The sequence below is a fragment of the Nilaparvata lugens genome, chromosome 13 (genome assembly GCF_014356525.2).
Source record: "Nilaparvata lugens isolate BPH chromosome 13, ASM1435652v1, whole genome shotgun sequence".
NCBI lineage: Eukaryota > Metazoa > Arthropoda > Insecta > Hemiptera > Delphacidae > Nilaparvata > Nilaparvata lugens.
Window position 1 is genome coordinate 15,235,832 of NC_052516.1, and position 19,024 is coordinate 15,254,855.

The window sequence follows — 19,024 nt, forward strand, 5'->3', positions numbered from 1 at the left end:
CATTCTACAAAATTCTTGAGTACACAAGTCGTATAATTGATTTAAAATGTATTTTTGAAACAATGAAATAATTTTTAAACATTACCGTATGAGAAACACAAATTAAAATACCTGAAATGACATTTAAAAAGTTGATAACTAAAACCATCCTAGACTTCATCCATGCTTCAGTTAGCCTAGGTTAGACCTACTCGTACCGGTATATATAATATTGAAAATTTATTTCAGAATTAATCCATTGAAATTACTTATTTTTAAATAGGATTTCTATTATTTTAAAAAGAAATTGGAATAGAATACCTACCAAATAACTCAATTTCTGTTGTTTTGAAATTCAGATAGTTGTATCACAGCTTTTTAAATTAGCCGTCATTTCAGGTTTGTATAAAAATAAAAATCTGATCTCAGTTATGAAAGCAAACTTTTTAATCAAATTATGAAAAAATATATTTTCTTGATTAATTTGACATTAAATTGATTATTTTATCAAGGAAATTATAATTATTATTAGATGAAATTTAATGGGATGAATTGAGTAACAGCTACGTACAGACAGTGGAAAAATGCGGAGACTTGGCAACGTTTTTCTCCTATCTTTCTTCACTGCCATTATAACGTGGACTTCACATCGTTGCTCCTTTCTTTCAGTTGTGATCAACATGGAAGAGATACTGTTGTGGTCCCGTTCTGTAATTTGTTTGGTGAAAGTAGAGAGAAAGATAACAATTCAAACCAAGAAGTAAGTGGTGTCGTTATTGGTTTCTCAAGAGAGACAAGTTTTCGCATGTGAAACTAATGTGAGAATTGAGGGATGAACCAAATGACTGGCGCAACTATTTGAGAATGGCTGAAGATTCATACTTGGAATTGTTAAATTGGTTTCTTCTCTGATGAAGAAACAGGATACAGTTATGCGAAAATCAATTTCTCCCCATAACGACTCATCGCCACCCTCAGATATATTGATACAGGGCGCAGTTTAAAGTATGGAATTCACGACCATAATTTCAAATAAAGTATGAGTGTTATTATTCGAGGGACCTGTGAGGCTATATACAAAGTGATGAGAAAATACATAAGGGTAAGTTCCAAAAATATTTTATTGAACAGATTGGATTGAACAGATGATCGGAGAAATTTAGTTTGATCAATAAGTTGATCGAAGTACTGTCTAGACGATACATCTTATCGCTCCAATCTTGCTAAATTGGTGCAATCGTTGCCAGGTTGATCAAGTTCTTTCAACCCCGATATATCGCGATCAATCTCGCTCAATCGCATAAATCTTCCGTCCATACGCTCCAATATTATTGTAACAATATGATCGGTACGTACCGATCAGATTTGTGCAATATATCGTTGCGTGTGGACCAGGCACAAGTTTGAATGCAGGTGATTTTCGGCCCACAATTGTTCAAGTGTGAAAACGGTCATTGGAATTGAACTAGTTTTAGTTGTCCTGTGTCAAATCATGAGGTGTTTAATAAAAATTTGATTTTTTTGCAGCTGGTATCGCACTGCCTGATTTCTCGCAGCCTCCCCCTGGTTTCCCGGCAGTTCCTCCTCCCCCGCAGATATCGGATGTGATGCCAGATGATCTCCTCCCCTCCCTCCCCTACTACGATCTGCCTGCTGGTCTCATGGTGCCTCTTATCAGGGTAATCAACTTATTCTTATTATTTTAATTGATTAAATAATGGGGGTTCCCCTGGTGCCCTAATATTAAAAATAAATAAATAATTTTTTATAATAATAATATTCGTATGGCTTTTATTGGTGGGGAGTCCCTGACGGAAGTTCCACCTCGCCTGAATCTATCATTTAAGCCGTCAATGAGCCTTACGACCGTCATACTTGTACAGTCCGTGACCTGTAGCTTTGCCTATCGGCGGAGGGCAACTAGACTACAATACTATCCGTTCAAAAACTTCAAACATTTTTTAAAATGTATCCTTCCATAAACAACAGATGCTCTTTTGTATCTTCTCAAAAGCAACGTGTTGCATCCGAAAAGATACACAAGGAGATTTTTGGAGGTAGCCCTACATCATTTTTGCACAACACAGCCTATCAGCTGACATTCTTCCAACATGCGCTTTCCATTGTTGGTAATACGTTGCAACTCTCTTATTTATAAAGAATCTTTGTGTGTAGGTAGTTTCCTCCATCTAGGATCTCTAAAGCTGATGTTTTTGTGAAGCCGTGAATATAACCCCGCTCACCATACTTTGCCAATATGCCGTTTCAAAGTCACGGAGTCAAAGCTACGAGACGTGCAACGTTAGTAGACAGAAGGTTGATCACTCACAGGTGTAAGATTCGAAGTGGTGGGGGGAATGCCAGCGTGACGTCACGTGTAGTAAAAAAGTGATAGAGTAACCACACTGAGCATACAGTTTATTCACTGTATCTTCAAATACATCGTCGTTTAATCCCCTCAAGATTGACCTAGAACTTAAAAATTCTCCATACTTATAGCGAATTAATCACCGATACTTATAATGTTGTTTAATATTTCAAGTTCATTCAACTTGTATGAATAAAATGAAGTTGAAAGTTTTTCAAGAATCTAAACACGTGACACGAAAAAGTTAATAAGCTGGAGGAGCGTTAATAGACAACGTTATACTATTATAATTTCAGATTAACCCATAAAAAATCTTGATAAACCAATGCATTGCAATAAAACAATAAACCGATCCCGATAAATCCAATGAATTTCATCCATATAAATGTACTGAACACATGTTGGTATGGAGCACATGTTCTACGAGAATCAAAATATCTCATCCCCGAAATTCACAAGCTGATGTATAGCCAAACTACAAAATATAAACACGATCTAGAAGATAAAGAAACCTTAAGGGTTTGAAAGGGAAGGTTAGGAGGTGGGGTTTTTCCTTTTATATTGCAAAATGCTTGTATTATTCAAATGTTTTGATCATTATTGTAAAGCAGAAACATAAAGCTTGCATGTCAGAAAATGTTTGTGTTATATAATTTGACTATAGGTCACCATATGATTTTCAAGAATGCGATATTCTGCCTACTCTGTACTACAGCCTACGTCACGTCTGCAGTTCCCCCACTCCAATTGCATTTCAACTAAAATACTATAGATGAGTGACCAACCTTCTGTCTACTAACTTTGCGAGACGTGTACTGTACAATTTCGTATATATTTCATCTTCATGTAGGAAGAATAAAACGTATGTGTAATAAACGATTCTTATCACTATAATTTGTACGATGTCATTAGTATTTCATTTATCTTCTCATGTAGTTAGAATAAAACATCAGGGTAATCACCCATTCTTATAATTAAAACGTGTATAATTTTATTAATATTTTCATTTAGAGGCCGTGAAATATAACATGAACCTCCTGCTCCCACCACATGAGACTTTACTCTAAATTTTTTTAGGGTGGGGGTAATACCGTTCCTTCACCGTTTGAGGGGTTCATGTTATATCTCGTGACTTCTACCTTGTCATAAAATTATAATAAGTTATCTATCAATTGGTTGTTTGATTGTTTGTTCAGTTTGTTCTCGATAGCAGGTATCCTAACTTGGAACTTTTTCTACGCTGACCGTTTGGATGCTGAGTGAGAGGGGAAGATGTGTGAGAGAGACATGCCCACCCCTACATCCCTACCTCGCTAGACATTCCTTGAGTGTTGGAGGCTCATGTTATATCTCGTGGTCTCCAGCTTGTCATAGAATAATTTTTATTTATTTATTTATTCATGGACAGAATCACAAATCATATAAATATGATTAGGAAGGAACAACAGGCTTGGCCCAAATCTATTCCATTCCCAAATTTTGTTAAATTAATAAAATGTCCAAAAAATAGGTTATGTTTCTACTGTAAAACGTTCAAGTTCAATTTTCGTCCAAAAATATATATATAAGCTAAACATTTTGAATTTAGAGAAATTAAAACACCAAACTATATTTAAATATAACACTAAATTATCACTTCATATTGAATTAATCAAGCTATTTTATAAAATTTTGAACCCAAAAATACACACAACTTCTCTCACTAAGCACAGCTGTTATTATTCTAAGTTATAATAATAAATTATCGATTAATTGGTTGTTTGATTATCAATTTCTGATTTGCTCGAATCAATAATTATTTGATTGTTGCTTGTTTGAAATCTATACTCGGTTCTGGGAGCCAAGAGACGATGTAAATGAGCATGCGTGTGTGAGAGTGAAGCAAGACCGATTCACAATAGTCACCTGACATCTTTGTCATGTGTCGAACTGAATATCACATTATCTAATTTGGTGTGAATGTCACCATGTGAACTGGTATTTACGAGTCGAACAATGAAAGCGGATCTGAGTCATCACCTTTTTACTGTATATAACTGTGATAACTAAGTACGCGGGACTGTTGGCTGTGATATTATTTCTCTGTTTTGAGTACCTGTGTGAAATGTATGTATAATGTATATTATGTTTACCTGATGACTTTGTCAATACATCTATTTGTTCACGGCAATAAAAGATTTTGAATTTTGAATTTTACTCTCACAAGCGCAAACGATATTTTATTGCCTCCTTTCTATGAATTGACTATAGAAATTTATAAAATATATTCGTAATACAGAATTTGATGATTAGTTTTGTTGAATTTGTTATGCAGCTAGAAGACTGTGAATACAAACCTCTGGACCCGGATGCTATCAGACTTCCCCCTCCCGCACCTCCCAGTGAGAGGCTACTGGCCGCTTTCAAGCAGTTCTACTTACCTCCTGGACATTCACATCCACTCGATAGGTAACATCAACATTTATTTAATCAATCCAATTTGAAATTCTTGAGAAATCTTATGAAATATAATATGTATAAAATAACTTGCGACTTGGCACTCCATCCGAGCGCCAAATTACAGCGTTGACAAATTGTATAAAATTGCAACGTTCTCAAATTTTCAATTTAACTATAGAATTGTAATTGAAGTTGCTTTCCATGATGAAACACTATATAATAACTTTTGTTGTAGTTCTGACACTGTGTCACAGTATACATACAGTACGGAAACTTGACTATATCCTGACGCCAAAATCCGCCATCTTGTTAGGAAGCGCCGCATTGTAATAGTATTGATGGTAGGTTCGGATCACTTCAATGATCCGGATCAATCAATTGATCTCGTTCACTGCCACGAGCCAATCAGAAGACCATGTTTGAAACTTTTTGTTCCAAGAGATAAGAGGGTGGTAAAAGCGAGAAAGTTACTCAGAAAATAATGAAATTATTTTTTCAATTATCACTAGTGCATTCGTGTGACGTCAGTACAGGTAGGGCTCCTACACCAATAAACATGTGTTGATTTCAGCTGATCTATAGTGTTTTTATTGGTGTAGGAGCCCTACCTGTGCTGACGTCACCAGAATGCATTATGGCTTTGTTTACTGAGGTAGTGCAAGTAGTCGGAATAAAGTATTTTGACCTCTCAGGAGTTACAAAGTCAAGAAGAGCGGCTGAATGGTGATCCACCATAATGCTATCAAAAATTTGAGACAATCAAATCTAATCATCTTCATCATTGAGTTTCAACCTCTTTTAACCCAAAATTTTTCCAGCAATCAGATTTTCAACTTGATTATGTGTAACGCTAGTTCGCCTCCATGGTGCACATTGGGTAACGCTAAATGGACTAGCAAATAATGGCGGTCAGACAAACTTATGTTCTCCTGACCGAAAACTACACAACATCTCAATGAATTTGAAAATGTACAGTTAATATCTAGGCATTTGAGACTCATGAGCTATATATTTGTTGTGTATCTGCCATACGCTAAATAATAATCACCTTCACCTTCTTCTAAAAAATGAAGTGAATGACTCTTCTATCGTGTGGTGTATTGAAACTAGATTTGATGTTTGTTTTGCAGTGAAGGCTGGGAAAAGTTGGGATTATACGAGTATTACAGAGCAAAGAATACGGCGAAAAAGAAGAAGGATGACGACATAGCTGCCGGGCGACGCATGAAGTCACGCTCTCCCTCTCCCATCTCCCGGTCCAAGTCAAAGAGCAAGACTCCGCCGCCCAAACGCAGATATCGCAGGTATTATCTATTTTTCATATAATTTTTCCTCTATACTCTATAGTTTTTCGCCTTTTACTACATTTTACATTTTAGTAGGCCTAGTAAATACAGCTTAGTCCTTGAGGTAGGTACTTGAGGTATTCAGTACGCGTTTCATGGCATCAGGTTTTCGTTGCAGGCTGATAAACTGTCAGCTACTCCGTTGCACACTAGTTAAGGATTAGGAGAAGTTATTTGAAGGTTGAAGACTGGGTTAAGGAAAGGTTGATGGTTAAGGTTTGCTTTTAAATGGCAATATTAATATTTAATAATATGGCAAATATTTGTTTATTTATTTCTATTTCTATTTATATTTTTGGCTAAAGTGCACGTCCAGGGCCAACATACCTGTCATCAAATTTTTGGTTGGGATCGATTTAGTATGTTATATTGAGCACAAAATCACAAAAATTATGGCGCTCAGTCTCTCCGAAAGCAACAGGAACTTGACTTACTTGAAACAGGACATACAGAAGTTACCTACTGAAAGAAATGGGAAGTTGAACCATTCAGTACGTCAAGTTTTCACGGCATCAAGTTTTCGTTGCAGGCTGATATCCAGTCTCTTTAGTGTTTAGTCGCTGGCTCTTGATCAACTGAAGTTTTGATCAAGTTATTATCCATGTAAACGCTGCAATTCTTGTCACTTGTGTATACCGTACTCAGTATTATTGTTCTGTATGTTGTATAATGCTGGTTGTATTTTTATTTCATGTCGAGCAAACCATCAAAATGTCAGGAAAAAATAAAGAACTGAATTTGAAGTGAGTGTCAGAATTAGGACTATTTTCAACTCTATTCCCCTTGTTGTGATTTCAGTCGCAGCAGATCGCGATCGAAAGGGCGTAGCCCCGTTAGACGCAACAGTGGAGGCTCATCGAATAACAGCAACAATAACAACAGTCAGAATCAGAACAGTGGCGGAGGGGGCGTGGCTAGGAGGCGACTGAACAGTGGCAGGAGGAGTGGTGGAGGTGGAGGGGAGAGGTCAAGGTCACGTTCGAGGTCACCGCTCTCCCCCCTCAACACTAACACTACGCCACAGAAACAGCTGATCGACAGGGATCGAAGTCCTACGCCGCCATCTTTTGCGTGAGTTTATTTATCTGTTCATTTATAGATAGATAGATAGTAAAAACAATATAAAACTTGTAGTACCCTTTATTTTTAAAAACTTTATATTTCGGGGAGGATCAATAAAGGGAACTACAAGTTTTTATATTGTTTTTATTGATTTGTACAAAAGTAGCCCATATAAGTGAAGTGTATTTATAGATAGATACATTAAGTCTGGTTGGCCTCGAATGGCGTCAGATAAGTCAAAGTGCAAGCAAAAAGCAAGACACCATTAAAGTTGCATGCAATTATATCTAGTATATAGTTACTATTTGTCTTCGACTATATTACAGTAGTCAAAATAGTCCTTCAGACTATAAAAGCACTCCTCCTTTAGGCCGGTTACAGAGCTCGACCGGCCGTCAATGCGTACGTCAGTCGCGCTTGTCTTTTCCATAGATATTCCATGTATCCGTACAGAGCAGGACTGACGGCACGCATGCGCACGGTCACGACCATGCGTTTTACACTGCGTACGAAAACCATCGGTCGAGTTCGTCGTGCGCGTCCGTTCCACCGTTGACCGACGCGCTATTGAAGCAAGTAGAAGCTTTCAGAGCTGTACTGATCAGTAGCCCGATCGCAACATAACCAATGTGCTGACACCTCTGCCCGACAATCAGCTGATATTGAATTGAATAGCATAATGAATGAATTCAATAAATTAATAGTGTCATATTTGAATTCATAGTTTTTCTATACATTTCTTTAATCATTTTTAAAATTTTTATTGTATAAATCGTATATTATTATCTACATTTATTTGATCCGTAGCTTAAAATGACTGTAAGTATTCCCAATGGTGACCCAAGCTCGAAATAACTCATCAAAATTTCTGATGGACATTCTGAGGTAGTTAAAAAATGTATCTTCATCCCCAAGCAATGATGTATATAATGTTACTAAATTCCCTTTGAAATGCTCTTCGGGCGACCATCGGGTGAACTTGATATCTACTTCTTTTGCTCCTCCGTTTAAGTTACTAGGATAATAAGCTGCAATTGAACAACTTTTAAACGCGTCCATTTTGTGAGCAGATAAGTTTGTTCGTCAAGAGAGCTCTGAATGTGTAAAAATGATGTATGGATGCGTATGGTCAGGATGGTACATACGCACTGACTGTCGGTCGAGCTCTGTAACCGGCCTTAGAAATGATTTCAGACTTCGTTTAAACTCCTTTTTACTTCATATTTCCCGCAACCGAATTGGTGGTACTTGGTAAATCTTTCTACCAATATAACTAGGTTTTTCTTCATACAACATCAATCTATGATACTCAGAGAAGTTACTCTTATGCCGTGTATTATATTCATGCGTCTTGTTAATAGTCTTTAGTGAACACCTTCTAATATAAATTTAATTTTTTCTTCGAAAGGTTATCTTCACTTTCGAGAACTATAAAACATCACTAACCTAGTAATATTATTTAATATTTCCGTTGCTTTAACTCAAGTCTCTGTATTTACTATCCCAATAACAATACTGGCCACCAAAATTTGAAATTTCCACTTCAGTAAATAGCTTGCCATTGCGAAGTAGGTTGATCCCCCTTCCCTTATTTTTATTCATTTAAGTTACAAGATACACAATTATTCATTTAAAATAATTGGGGAGGATCAACTGGCACAGCCCAAAACTTTTTCTCCTCCAAATTTTGATTCATATACTAGTCAAGAATGAATGTTATGCTTTTCCACTTTATAAAATGTATGTCCAATTAACTGAGAAAACACTCACAAAAATGGCCTTTATTAAGTATCTTAACTTCCCAAAAACCTTATACTGGGTGTTTCAGAGAAACGGGAAATTTTGAAAGTTGAATTATTTCAAGTAAAACAAATCTTTAAATAAAGTTTTCCATATCATTCAATAGTAAAAATAATGCCATTTTAGAATAAATAATAACGTAACATTTATTTTTTGAAGATTACATCTTGCAGGTGTATTCCTTTTCTACGCAAACAATCCTGTAGTCTCTTCATCACATTGTCCATGGTTTGACGTAACATTACAACTGGAATTTGAAATCGCTTCTCGAATCTTGGATTTCAATTCTGCAATAACGGAAGACATGGAATGCATGGACAATGTGATGAAGAGACTACAGGAACGTTTGTGTAGAAAAGGAACATACATTCAAGATGTCATCTTCAAAAAATAAATGTTACGATATTATTTATTCTAAAATGGCGTTATTTTTACTATTGAATGATATGAAAAACTTTATTTAAAGATTTGTTTTACTTGAAATTATTTAACTTTGAAAATTTCCCATTTCTCTGAAACACCCTATATTGCCCAATCTTGTGTATTATTTTTCTTGAATTGTTTTGTGTTTGTGAGAAAATTAAAATGCATTTCTGTGTTGGTTTGCAGTGGCGGGGCCTACGGCAAGATCAGCCTTGAAAGGTTGGATGAAAGCAACAAGGGCCATCAGATGCTGAGAAAGATGGGTTGGGGAGGGGCCGGGTTGGGTGTCAAGGAACAAGGTATTGAGCAACCCATTTCAGGGGGCGAGGTAAGTTTGCATTTTCATCAATTTTCAAATCGAATGTGTGGATGTTGTGTTTTATTGGATTCTTATCAATGAAACACCAGGGGCCTATTACATGAGAAAATACAAACTGATTGACCGAACGCAGTGAATTCTATGTTTTAACTCGGATTTTCTTTTGTCTGTCTGTATGTAACGCATTTACGGCCAAACGCGTTGATATAATTCTATGAGATTTGGCAGGAATATTCCTTTTTTAACTGCGCGTCGATGTATACACAATGTTTTTTTGAAATTTTGCATTATAAGGATAATATGAAAGGAAAAGGAATTTCTTCCATACTCTGATATCACTATATTTTATATCATCTACTTTGAAGATAGGATTAATTAAGGCCGGTTGCAGACGAACCACTATCGTATGTGGCATGTGGGAGCTACTATTTTCCTTCTGTGGTACCACAAACGCAGCGCATATGGAATGCATTGGCAGGCATGGCAGTGGTACTGATACTTCCACATGGCGTTGCGCGCTGTGGTAGCGAATATTTTCCTTGCGATCGTGGTGCCACTGGTTTGAGCACCACGCTTCCCCTAGCTTCTGTACCACAATCGCACTAATGAGCGTTTTCTCAAATGTAGTGTGAAGACACTCTGCGTTAGTCGTATTGTTCTGTGGTATGTCGGTCTCACATCCCACATGTGATTGTGGTTCGTCTGCAACCGGCCTAATCAAACTATAGCTTATCATAATCGGCTTATTCATAATAATCAATCAGCTGACAAGTGGATTATTCATTGCATGCATTACACAGATGTCTGGAGAAGCCGGTGAACAGGTGACACCAGATACTTGTGGATGAGAAAACTGCGTGAGGTCTACTGTTCACAGAACTACTAGTAATGTTAGTAGTCAACTGGTTATTAGAATAGGAAATTAAAAAAAATATTAGCGTGTATTTTCTCATGCAACAGGACCCTGTTTTACTGTACCGTTGTCTACTGGGTGTTCTACTCAAATTTTCGAGATATTTGAGGTTAAAATCCCGGGGGGCCGGGAGTCTGCCTCATTAGGAATGCCTTCGCAGTCGCATGCGGGAGATGGTCGTTCCGCAATGACGATTCGCGTAAATGAAAACGGCTTTACGAACATAGAAGCAGACAGCTGTTGTTTTCATGCACGACCGGTTGTCGTGTTGTGTCGTATAAACGAAAAAGCACCTTTATCAGGACCTCATATAATATATAAATGAGATATAACGGAGGTCCTGTCTTCATTGAATGATTTAACAGCTTTTTGGCATATTATGAAAACTTGTACCGGGTCCAGAAAACCACCAGCCCTAAAAACCACCACAACCCAAAAAAATCTGGTGTGGCGCACTCACACAACTTTCCTTGCCGTTATGAAAATTGATCACCTGACGCTAGTGTGCACGCGCATCTCAAGTCTACTTATAAACAAAGATCTGAGCCAGCTGGTGACAGGAAAATAACGCTGGAGACATACGGTGTCTGCCATCTCTTCATAGTGAATCATTTAATAGAATCAACAGTTGTCAACAGTTTGCAATTGAAATAATCACATTTTATCGAATTTCGTGCTTATTTTCAATTTTAGGTGAAAATGTTACTGAACATTAATTGTAGAGATTTTCATGCTTAATCTTTTCCACTCAAAATTTTTTGTATAAATTTTATCTGAAGCCTGATAATTGGGAATCTAATATCGAACTTTGCATAGATGGTGAGGAGCTCCTGAAATTTTTACAGATATGAGACTTTTGGCAGTTGATAGAGCTTATCATTTACTATTTTTGGTATAAATTTGATCCAAATCGTTGGAGCCGTTTTTGGGAAAATCTCAAAAACCCCTGTTTTTGACAACATTTTCGCCATTTCAGCCGCCATCTTGAATTGCATTTGATCGAAATTGTTCGTATCGGATCCTCATAAGGGAACCTTCAGTTCCAAATTTCAAGTCATTCCGTTAATTGGGAGATGAGATATCGTGTACACAGACGCACATACACTCATACACACACACACACACACGCGCGCACATACAGACCAATACCCAAAAACCACTTTTTTGGACACAGGGGACCTTGAAACGTATAGAAATTTAGAAATTGAGGTACCTTAATTTTTTTCGGAAAGCAATACTTTCCTTACCTATGGTAATAGGGCAAGGAAAGTAAAAATGAGACAAATTGGGCTATTTCGTCAAACTGAGACGACGACAAACTAGGTATTTTTCCGATTCAGCTTGTCGCTTCACTCACATGAAGAGAGATCTTTGGTTAACTATAAAGTGGCACCGTTAGCGGAAACTGATTTAAAACTCGCTGGTATATAAATGCTACATTTATGAAAGTATCCATACTCTTTCAAAATATAAATAAGAATTTTTATTTCAATGTAATATTAAGATTTGTATAAGTAATAAATAGTATTCCATTTTATTCATCATATTCAACTATCAATTTCGATACTGAACTGGTCAAGCAGTCAACGGTTCGGTCAATAGAATTTTTCAGTTGAGTAAAGCCAGGATGATAATCATTAATAATATTAGAACTAACCTATAAAATAGATAACGCAAATTGACCACTTTGTCTGATCTGAGCATATTATATCTGAGCCTATAAGTATCTTAGTTTTGTTTCCAATACAGTTAGATACTAGATTTAAGAAAAAAAGATCGTATTAACATTATGTTCTCATAAATTTGATTCCCTGAATATGATGGAATTCCCCAATATAAGAATATTACTAAAACTAATAATAACTCCTATAATGAACACTTTTAATAGACCTATTCACTTGTCAGACTTTTTAATGAAAGACTACTACAAACTAAGAGGAATACAGGTTCAGTGCTGCCAAAAAATGATTGATGTGAAATAGGAATAGACCCAGTTTGTCTTTCACTATTCCACTTTGGTGGCGTCCCTAAAAACTGACCATTTTTTTGGTGAGTGGTGGTTTTCAGGGCAGGCGGAACTCCGGCAACCCATTGTACCGGCACTTACAGAATGGATTATGACGGAGTGATCCGTGCTCCAGTGGATGGAGTGCTTGCGTAGCATCCTAGAGATCCCGGGTTCAAACCCGCTCATCACCAATAGTTTTTAACCAGGTCACTCCCGTGTTATCGGACTGGCAGGTTAAATCTTCGGTCCTGGCTGAAGTATAACAGTCTAAGGCCCATTGACGGCTTAAATTATATATTCAGGCAAGGTGGGACCTTCTCGCAAGGGACTCCCCACCAACAAACGACTTTACTTTAGAGTATAGGACATGAGTGTTATCATTATTTATTTATTTATTTAGCGTATGGCTTCCAAGACATCAATCAGTATTCATTTCCATCTTCACTTCTTCAGGATCATAATATGGGAATGATCCCTTGTCTCGAGACATAAAATTAAACATAAATGCGTTGTTGGTTATCCATCTTGTTTCCACTATTATTATTACTATCGTATTTCATAAAACTTTAAAGTGAAAAAAAAAACACTCACATTCTTTGATGTCCGTTGGTATTGCACATTTTCAAGCCAAACAGAAACATGAGAACCAGCACGAAACGGACGTCGCCACATCAAAGAATGTGAGTGTTTTTTCGCTTTAAAGTTTCATGTAATACGATAGTAATGAAACATAAATGGTAACAATTTATTCAAATACAAATATCCAGTCCATTGAGATAGGCTATTGAATCTGGAGTTGCCATCAAGAAATCTTCTTCTGTTCCTCCTCTAAAGGCCGTGACTGGGCACTCTTTCACTATGTGGTCAATCGTTTGCCTTTCCCCACACTCACAGGAGGGTGATGGGTACTTCGCCCCATTTATACAACTAGTCAGCAAATCGACCATGTTTGGTTCTAATTCTGTTTAGAGTCGACCATGCGTTCCGTGGTAAGCCAAAAAACCTGGTGGTTTTTGAGAGAACCATGAGATTTGATTTCGCTTAGTGTTAATACTTGGACTGTAGTCTGTTTCTTTGTCCTTAAGTTGATTGTAAATGATAAGTAAATAAATATGCGGTCATGCTCGAAAGAGCTTGCATATGTGTAATGTTACTTACTTTATGTATGTAATATTGTAATAAATAAAAAATAAATAAATGAATATAATATGATTCCATCAAGAAATTGATTACAACATTCATATTTCATGCTTTTTCACATCTCTAAACTTGTTTTTATTTCCATGTTTCATGCACTTTCACATCCCTAATCTTGTTTCAATTCTAGATAAGAGACAGAACCGACCAATACAAGGGTGTTGGTCTCAACCTGAACGATCCTTATGAGAATTTTAGAAAATCCAAAGGACAAGCCTTTATAACAAGGATGAAAGCGCGAGCGGAAGAGAGAGGGTAAGTCTTTACTTTATTCACTTGAATGATATATTTTTAATTAATCCAATTTTATATAAGTTGAGGCGTTTATATAGGAAAATCATTGTAATGATTTTCATTGAGTTTACAGAGTTTTAATGAAGTTCCAGTTCGCTCGGTCTAAGATTCAGATGCCGGTTTGGCATTTCTCTTAATGTTTAAATGTTGCGCATTTACGGCGAAACGCGGTAATAGATTTTCATGAAATTTGACAGGTATGTTCCTTTTTTAATTGCGCGTCGACGTATATATAAGGTTTTTGGAAATTTTGCATTTCAAGGATAATATAAAAGGAAAAAGGAGGCTCATTCATACGCCAATATTAGAGTAAAAATCAGACTATAGAATTATTCATCATAAATCAGCTGACAAGTGATTACACAGATGTGTGGAGAAGCCAGTCTATTGCTGTATTTCCATAAGGTCTATAGTTTTAATTAGGTACTTGTGGATGAGAATACTGCGTGAGGTCTACTGTTCACATAACTACTAGTATAAAATAAATAAATATTTTACTTGGGAGTGGTCGCAGTTGAGTGGTACGATTCACGGCTTTGAAACCAGAGACCCCGGGTTCGATCCTTGGCTGGCAAGGATATTTTTTTCTCAGGCCACTCCCGTGTTTAGAATCATACTTGGAATGGTGCGGCTACATCATTCATCAAAGATTTGATTCCCTATTGCATCTGTGTTAGTCTATCAAGTATGTGATGAAAGATGAGATTCCAAGCTTGAAAAAGCTAGATTCTCACATATCAGTATCAGTATGTGTCCGGTACAGTGAGAATATTATTCCTATAAGTTCAAATGGGACTATTCATACTCGCTCGGCCGGACTGAGTGTGAATAGTCCCATTAGAACACATGGAAATTATATTTTCACTGTGCCGGCCACTTGCACTGATATGTGGAAATCCAGCTTCACCCCATCAAATATCGTTGAAATTAGATCTTTGACCTGTAATGGATCACTTGGAAGATATTGGCTTGGTTGCACAAAAGTCTGTTAAATTTCAACCGTGATTAAACGCCTCGAGAACTGATTAGAGATGCATTATTTAAAAAAAAAAACACTTTCTCTGATTGGTTCTCGATTCAATAGTGATTAAATCCCGGCCCGGGCAAGATATTTTTTGGGCCACTCCCATGTTTTGGATGGATACGTTAAGTCGTCGGTCTCGGCTACGTTAAAAGCAGTCGTCAATTCATGTCAGAGCACTACCTCCGTAAACAAAGCCGTAGTGCATTCGTGTGACGTCAGCACAGTTAGGGCTCCTACACCAATAAAAACACAAGCTGTTATAGATCAGCTGAAATCAACTAATTTTTATTGGTGTAGAAGCCCTACCTGTGCTGACGTCACACGAATGCACTACGGCTTTGTTTATGGAGGTAGAGGTCAGAGGCCCTGAATTTTATCAGGTGTGACCTGAAAACTCTGACACCAGACCTGAGCCAGCCAGGTCACTCGACATTTGTTGTGATTAAAATTTAACAGGCCTCTGTACAGCCGGGTCATAGTGATTGTAATTCCTTATTCATCTTTCTAAATTAATGTATTCTTGTGAACTTAATAGGTTTTTAATTTTAAATAAATTGATGAGTTTCTATTATTTGCAGGCAAGAGCGTGAAGCAACAGCTGCAGCAGCTTCACCGGAACGAGATTGAATAATTATTACATTATTCATGAATAATTATTTTATTATTCATGCGTGTGTGTGAAAGAGTATATATGTGTGTGTGTGTGATCAGAGATATACGCAGGTGAATAGAACTGTATAGTTCAGTAAAGTCTATTAAATTTATGGCTGGAGTTCCTCATTATTAGAAGCTTTCACATGTAGTCAATTTTATATAACTTCAGAATAGGAGCTCTGAGGAATTCGAATATTCAAAAATGACAATCATGTTAGATCATTTTTCTTTATTTTTTTATTAATTAGTTTAGAGGATGCAGGTTTAATGAGTTTCATCCAGTTCCCGCGAGATCAGAAAGAACTCTTTCATAAGAACTTCTTTTAAAACTTATTTAGGAACGTATTTTTTATTTTTGCAATGCAATTTGTCTTTCATGTTTGTGGTTTACAAAATATCATTTTCTAATCACTTGTATTGGACCTTAACTGCGTCAATGAAAAACTGAAATCAGGTTGTAACCTTACAACTGAGACGACCTCACAACCTTACAAAAATCTTCTAACACAATAAATTGAATTAATTTCGAAAAAAATCTTCTTGAAATCAATTACTTTCAAACAATTTTTTTTAATTTTAAATAAATTGATGAGTTTCTATTATTTGCAGGCAAGAGCGTGAAGCAACAGCTGCAGCAGCTTCACCGGAACGAGATTGAATAATTATTTTATTATTCATGCGCGTGTGTGTGAAAGAGTATATATATGTGTGTGTGATCAGAGATATACGCAGGTGAATAGAACTGTATAGTTCAGTAAAGTCTATCAAATTTATGGCTGGAGTTCCTCATTATTACATGTGAAGCTTTCACATGTTGTCAATTTTATATAACTTCAGAATAGGAGCTCTGGGGAATTCGAATATTCAAAAATGACAATCATGTTAGATTATTTTTATTTATTTTTTTATTAATTAGTTTAGAGGATGCAGGTTTAATGAGTTTCATCCAGTTTCCGCGAGATCAGAAAGAACTCTTCCATAAGAACTTCTTTTAAAACTCATTTAGGAACGTATTTTTTATTTTTGCAATGCAATTTGTCTTTCATGTTTGTGGTTTACAAAATATCATTTTCTAATCACTTGTATTGGACCTTAACTGCGTCAATGAAAAACTGAAATCAGGTTGTAACCTTACAACTGAGACGACCTTACAACCTTACAAAAATCTTCTAACACAATAAATTGAATTAATTTCAAAAAAATCTTCTTGAAATCAATTACTTTCAATTTTTTTAGTTTTCTTCTTGTTTCAATTATTATTACAGTATTTATGCTTGATTGATAGCAGTAATGAGTTGATAGACTTAGGAAAGAGAATTGAAATAACAAATCATTTTAAATCCTTACTTAGAAAATATTTATTTTAAAAATATTTTACAGAGGTGGCATAGACGAAACAAGTACTCCTGTTAGGTAACTATACATAGAACAATTTTAATTCAATACATACAATTATCAATATATCTAATACCGAAATTTCTATTGAACTAAATGAGGATATCCTAGGTGAAGAGGAAGATGGAAAGATTGAGAGTGAGACAAAGTATTCACTTCACATCTAATTACAGAAATAAAAGAAATTTTAATTTTTAAATTTTTTACTTGAATTAGTTTTGAATTCTTCAAAATCATAATGAAATACTTGTAGGCTTACTAAGAGAAATAAATTCCCGATTTTTCATTACAATATAACTTTCCTATCAACTTGCCAATTAACATTTCCTACTTGAATCCGTAAATTTTCTACACAATTAAATATTCTCCATCGTTTCAATACAATACTGACAAATAACAACAATGTTCATCTGGAAAATAAAAATTTGCACTTTTCCGATCTTGGAAATATTTCTCACCTCGTCATTTAATTCTTGAAACTTAATTGAAATATACTTCTTTGTAAGTAAATATTGCTGACTTATACTAATTTTCGTGTTATTAGATAACACTATACTGCAATACGTAATTTTGTTGAGAAATTAATTAAATTCAATCATAGATTTAACAAATAATTATGCACCTATTAATAGTAGGTCTATTATGTACATGAAGAACTTATAAGTAACGTTCAATATATTTTTTAATTGTACTGAATATCCAACTTATTTTAATTGTTTTTCGTATTATAAGCTAAACGTTTAAAGCTTATAGTCAAATTCTTGAATTCTTTTAAAAGACCTAATATTATTAATAGTACTCAAGTGGACAAATTTTTAAATCTTTCCATTCTCATTTTAAAATCTGATAGCTGAATTGAAAAATACACTTACAAGGAGATTGGACGATGAAATTCCAAAAAACGGTGATTCACCCTCTATCATTCATTATCCTCACATTTCAATAAATTACACATTACCCATTAAATTTACACATCAATAGTTTCTGGAATACCAGCCAAAATTATCGACTTAATAGCCTATTTTCCAATATTAATTGCAGTTGGAAATTTTTGCCAATGGTGGAGCTGTTCAATTTTAAAACTCTCACAACTAAATTTTACTAAAACTTTATGATTTTAACCACAGTTTCTATTTGACGATATACCCTTTTAAATGAAAAATCTGACATTTTTTAGAGACTGGAACCGACAAAACTTCTCGGAATAAATGCTTTGGTAAATATATTTTAGTATTAATTTGCATCTCTGGCAATTCATCTTTGTCATGGAAATTAAATAAAGCCAATATCAAAACCCCTAAAATAATTAAAGTAAAACGAATGGATCACCAGGTAAAAAGTAAATTTAAAGATACAAAGAAGGATATATTTCCATGAAAAACTAAGTAGGTTTCAAATCTAATAGAAGAGGAAAATCTTCAAATAGCCTATTAAATAGTGTTTTCACCAGCTTTCAAATCCATATCAGAAAGATTTACAACAAGATTGAAATCAACCACATCGTATTTTTTGGTGAAACATAATATAATCTTTTTCTCTCCATTGAACTATGGCGGTTATATGTTATGATTCATGTGCTGCTATCTAAAAATGAATGAAATTATTAGATATTGAGGACCTATTTCCATTACTACAAATTTCTAAACACAAATCAACAATTTCTAAGGGATGAAAAAGCTGATAGAGTGCTACAAAACGTTAATTATTTCTAAAACTTGATTCGATAATAATTTTGATAAATCGACTTTTAACGGTCACAAACACTTTAGAGGAACGGTCACAATAACGAGGAAGTAGTTCTGG

The 19,024-nt window shown here is 35.4% G+C and overlaps 1 protein-coding gene across 1 annotated transcript in view; it reads left to right on the top strand.

Moving 5' to 3' along the window:
- Nucleotides 1–18,517, top strand: part of LOC111054989 (calcium homeostasis endoplasmic reticulum protein) — a 48,653-nt gene extending 30,136 nt beyond the window's left edge. The window contains exons 11-17 of the mRNA XM_039440361.1: nucleotides 1,507–1,658; nucleotides 4,662–4,795; nucleotides 5,917–6,090; nucleotides 6,931–7,203; nucleotides 9,604–9,745; nucleotides 13,985–14,109; nucleotides 16,436–18,517. Coding sequence (XP_039296295.1) covers nucleotides 1,507–1,658; nucleotides 4,662–4,795; nucleotides 5,917–6,090; nucleotides 6,931–7,203; nucleotides 9,604–9,745; nucleotides 13,985–14,109; nucleotides 16,436–16,484 — 1,049 coding nt within the window. The 3' untranslated portion in view covers nucleotides 16,485–18,517. The remainder of the gene's footprint in view (nucleotides 1–1,506; nucleotides 1,659–4,661; nucleotides 4,796–5,916; nucleotides 6,091–6,930; nucleotides 7,204–9,603; nucleotides 9,746–13,984; nucleotides 14,110–16,435) is intronic.
- Nucleotides 18,518–19,024: the final 507 nt, after the last annotated feature.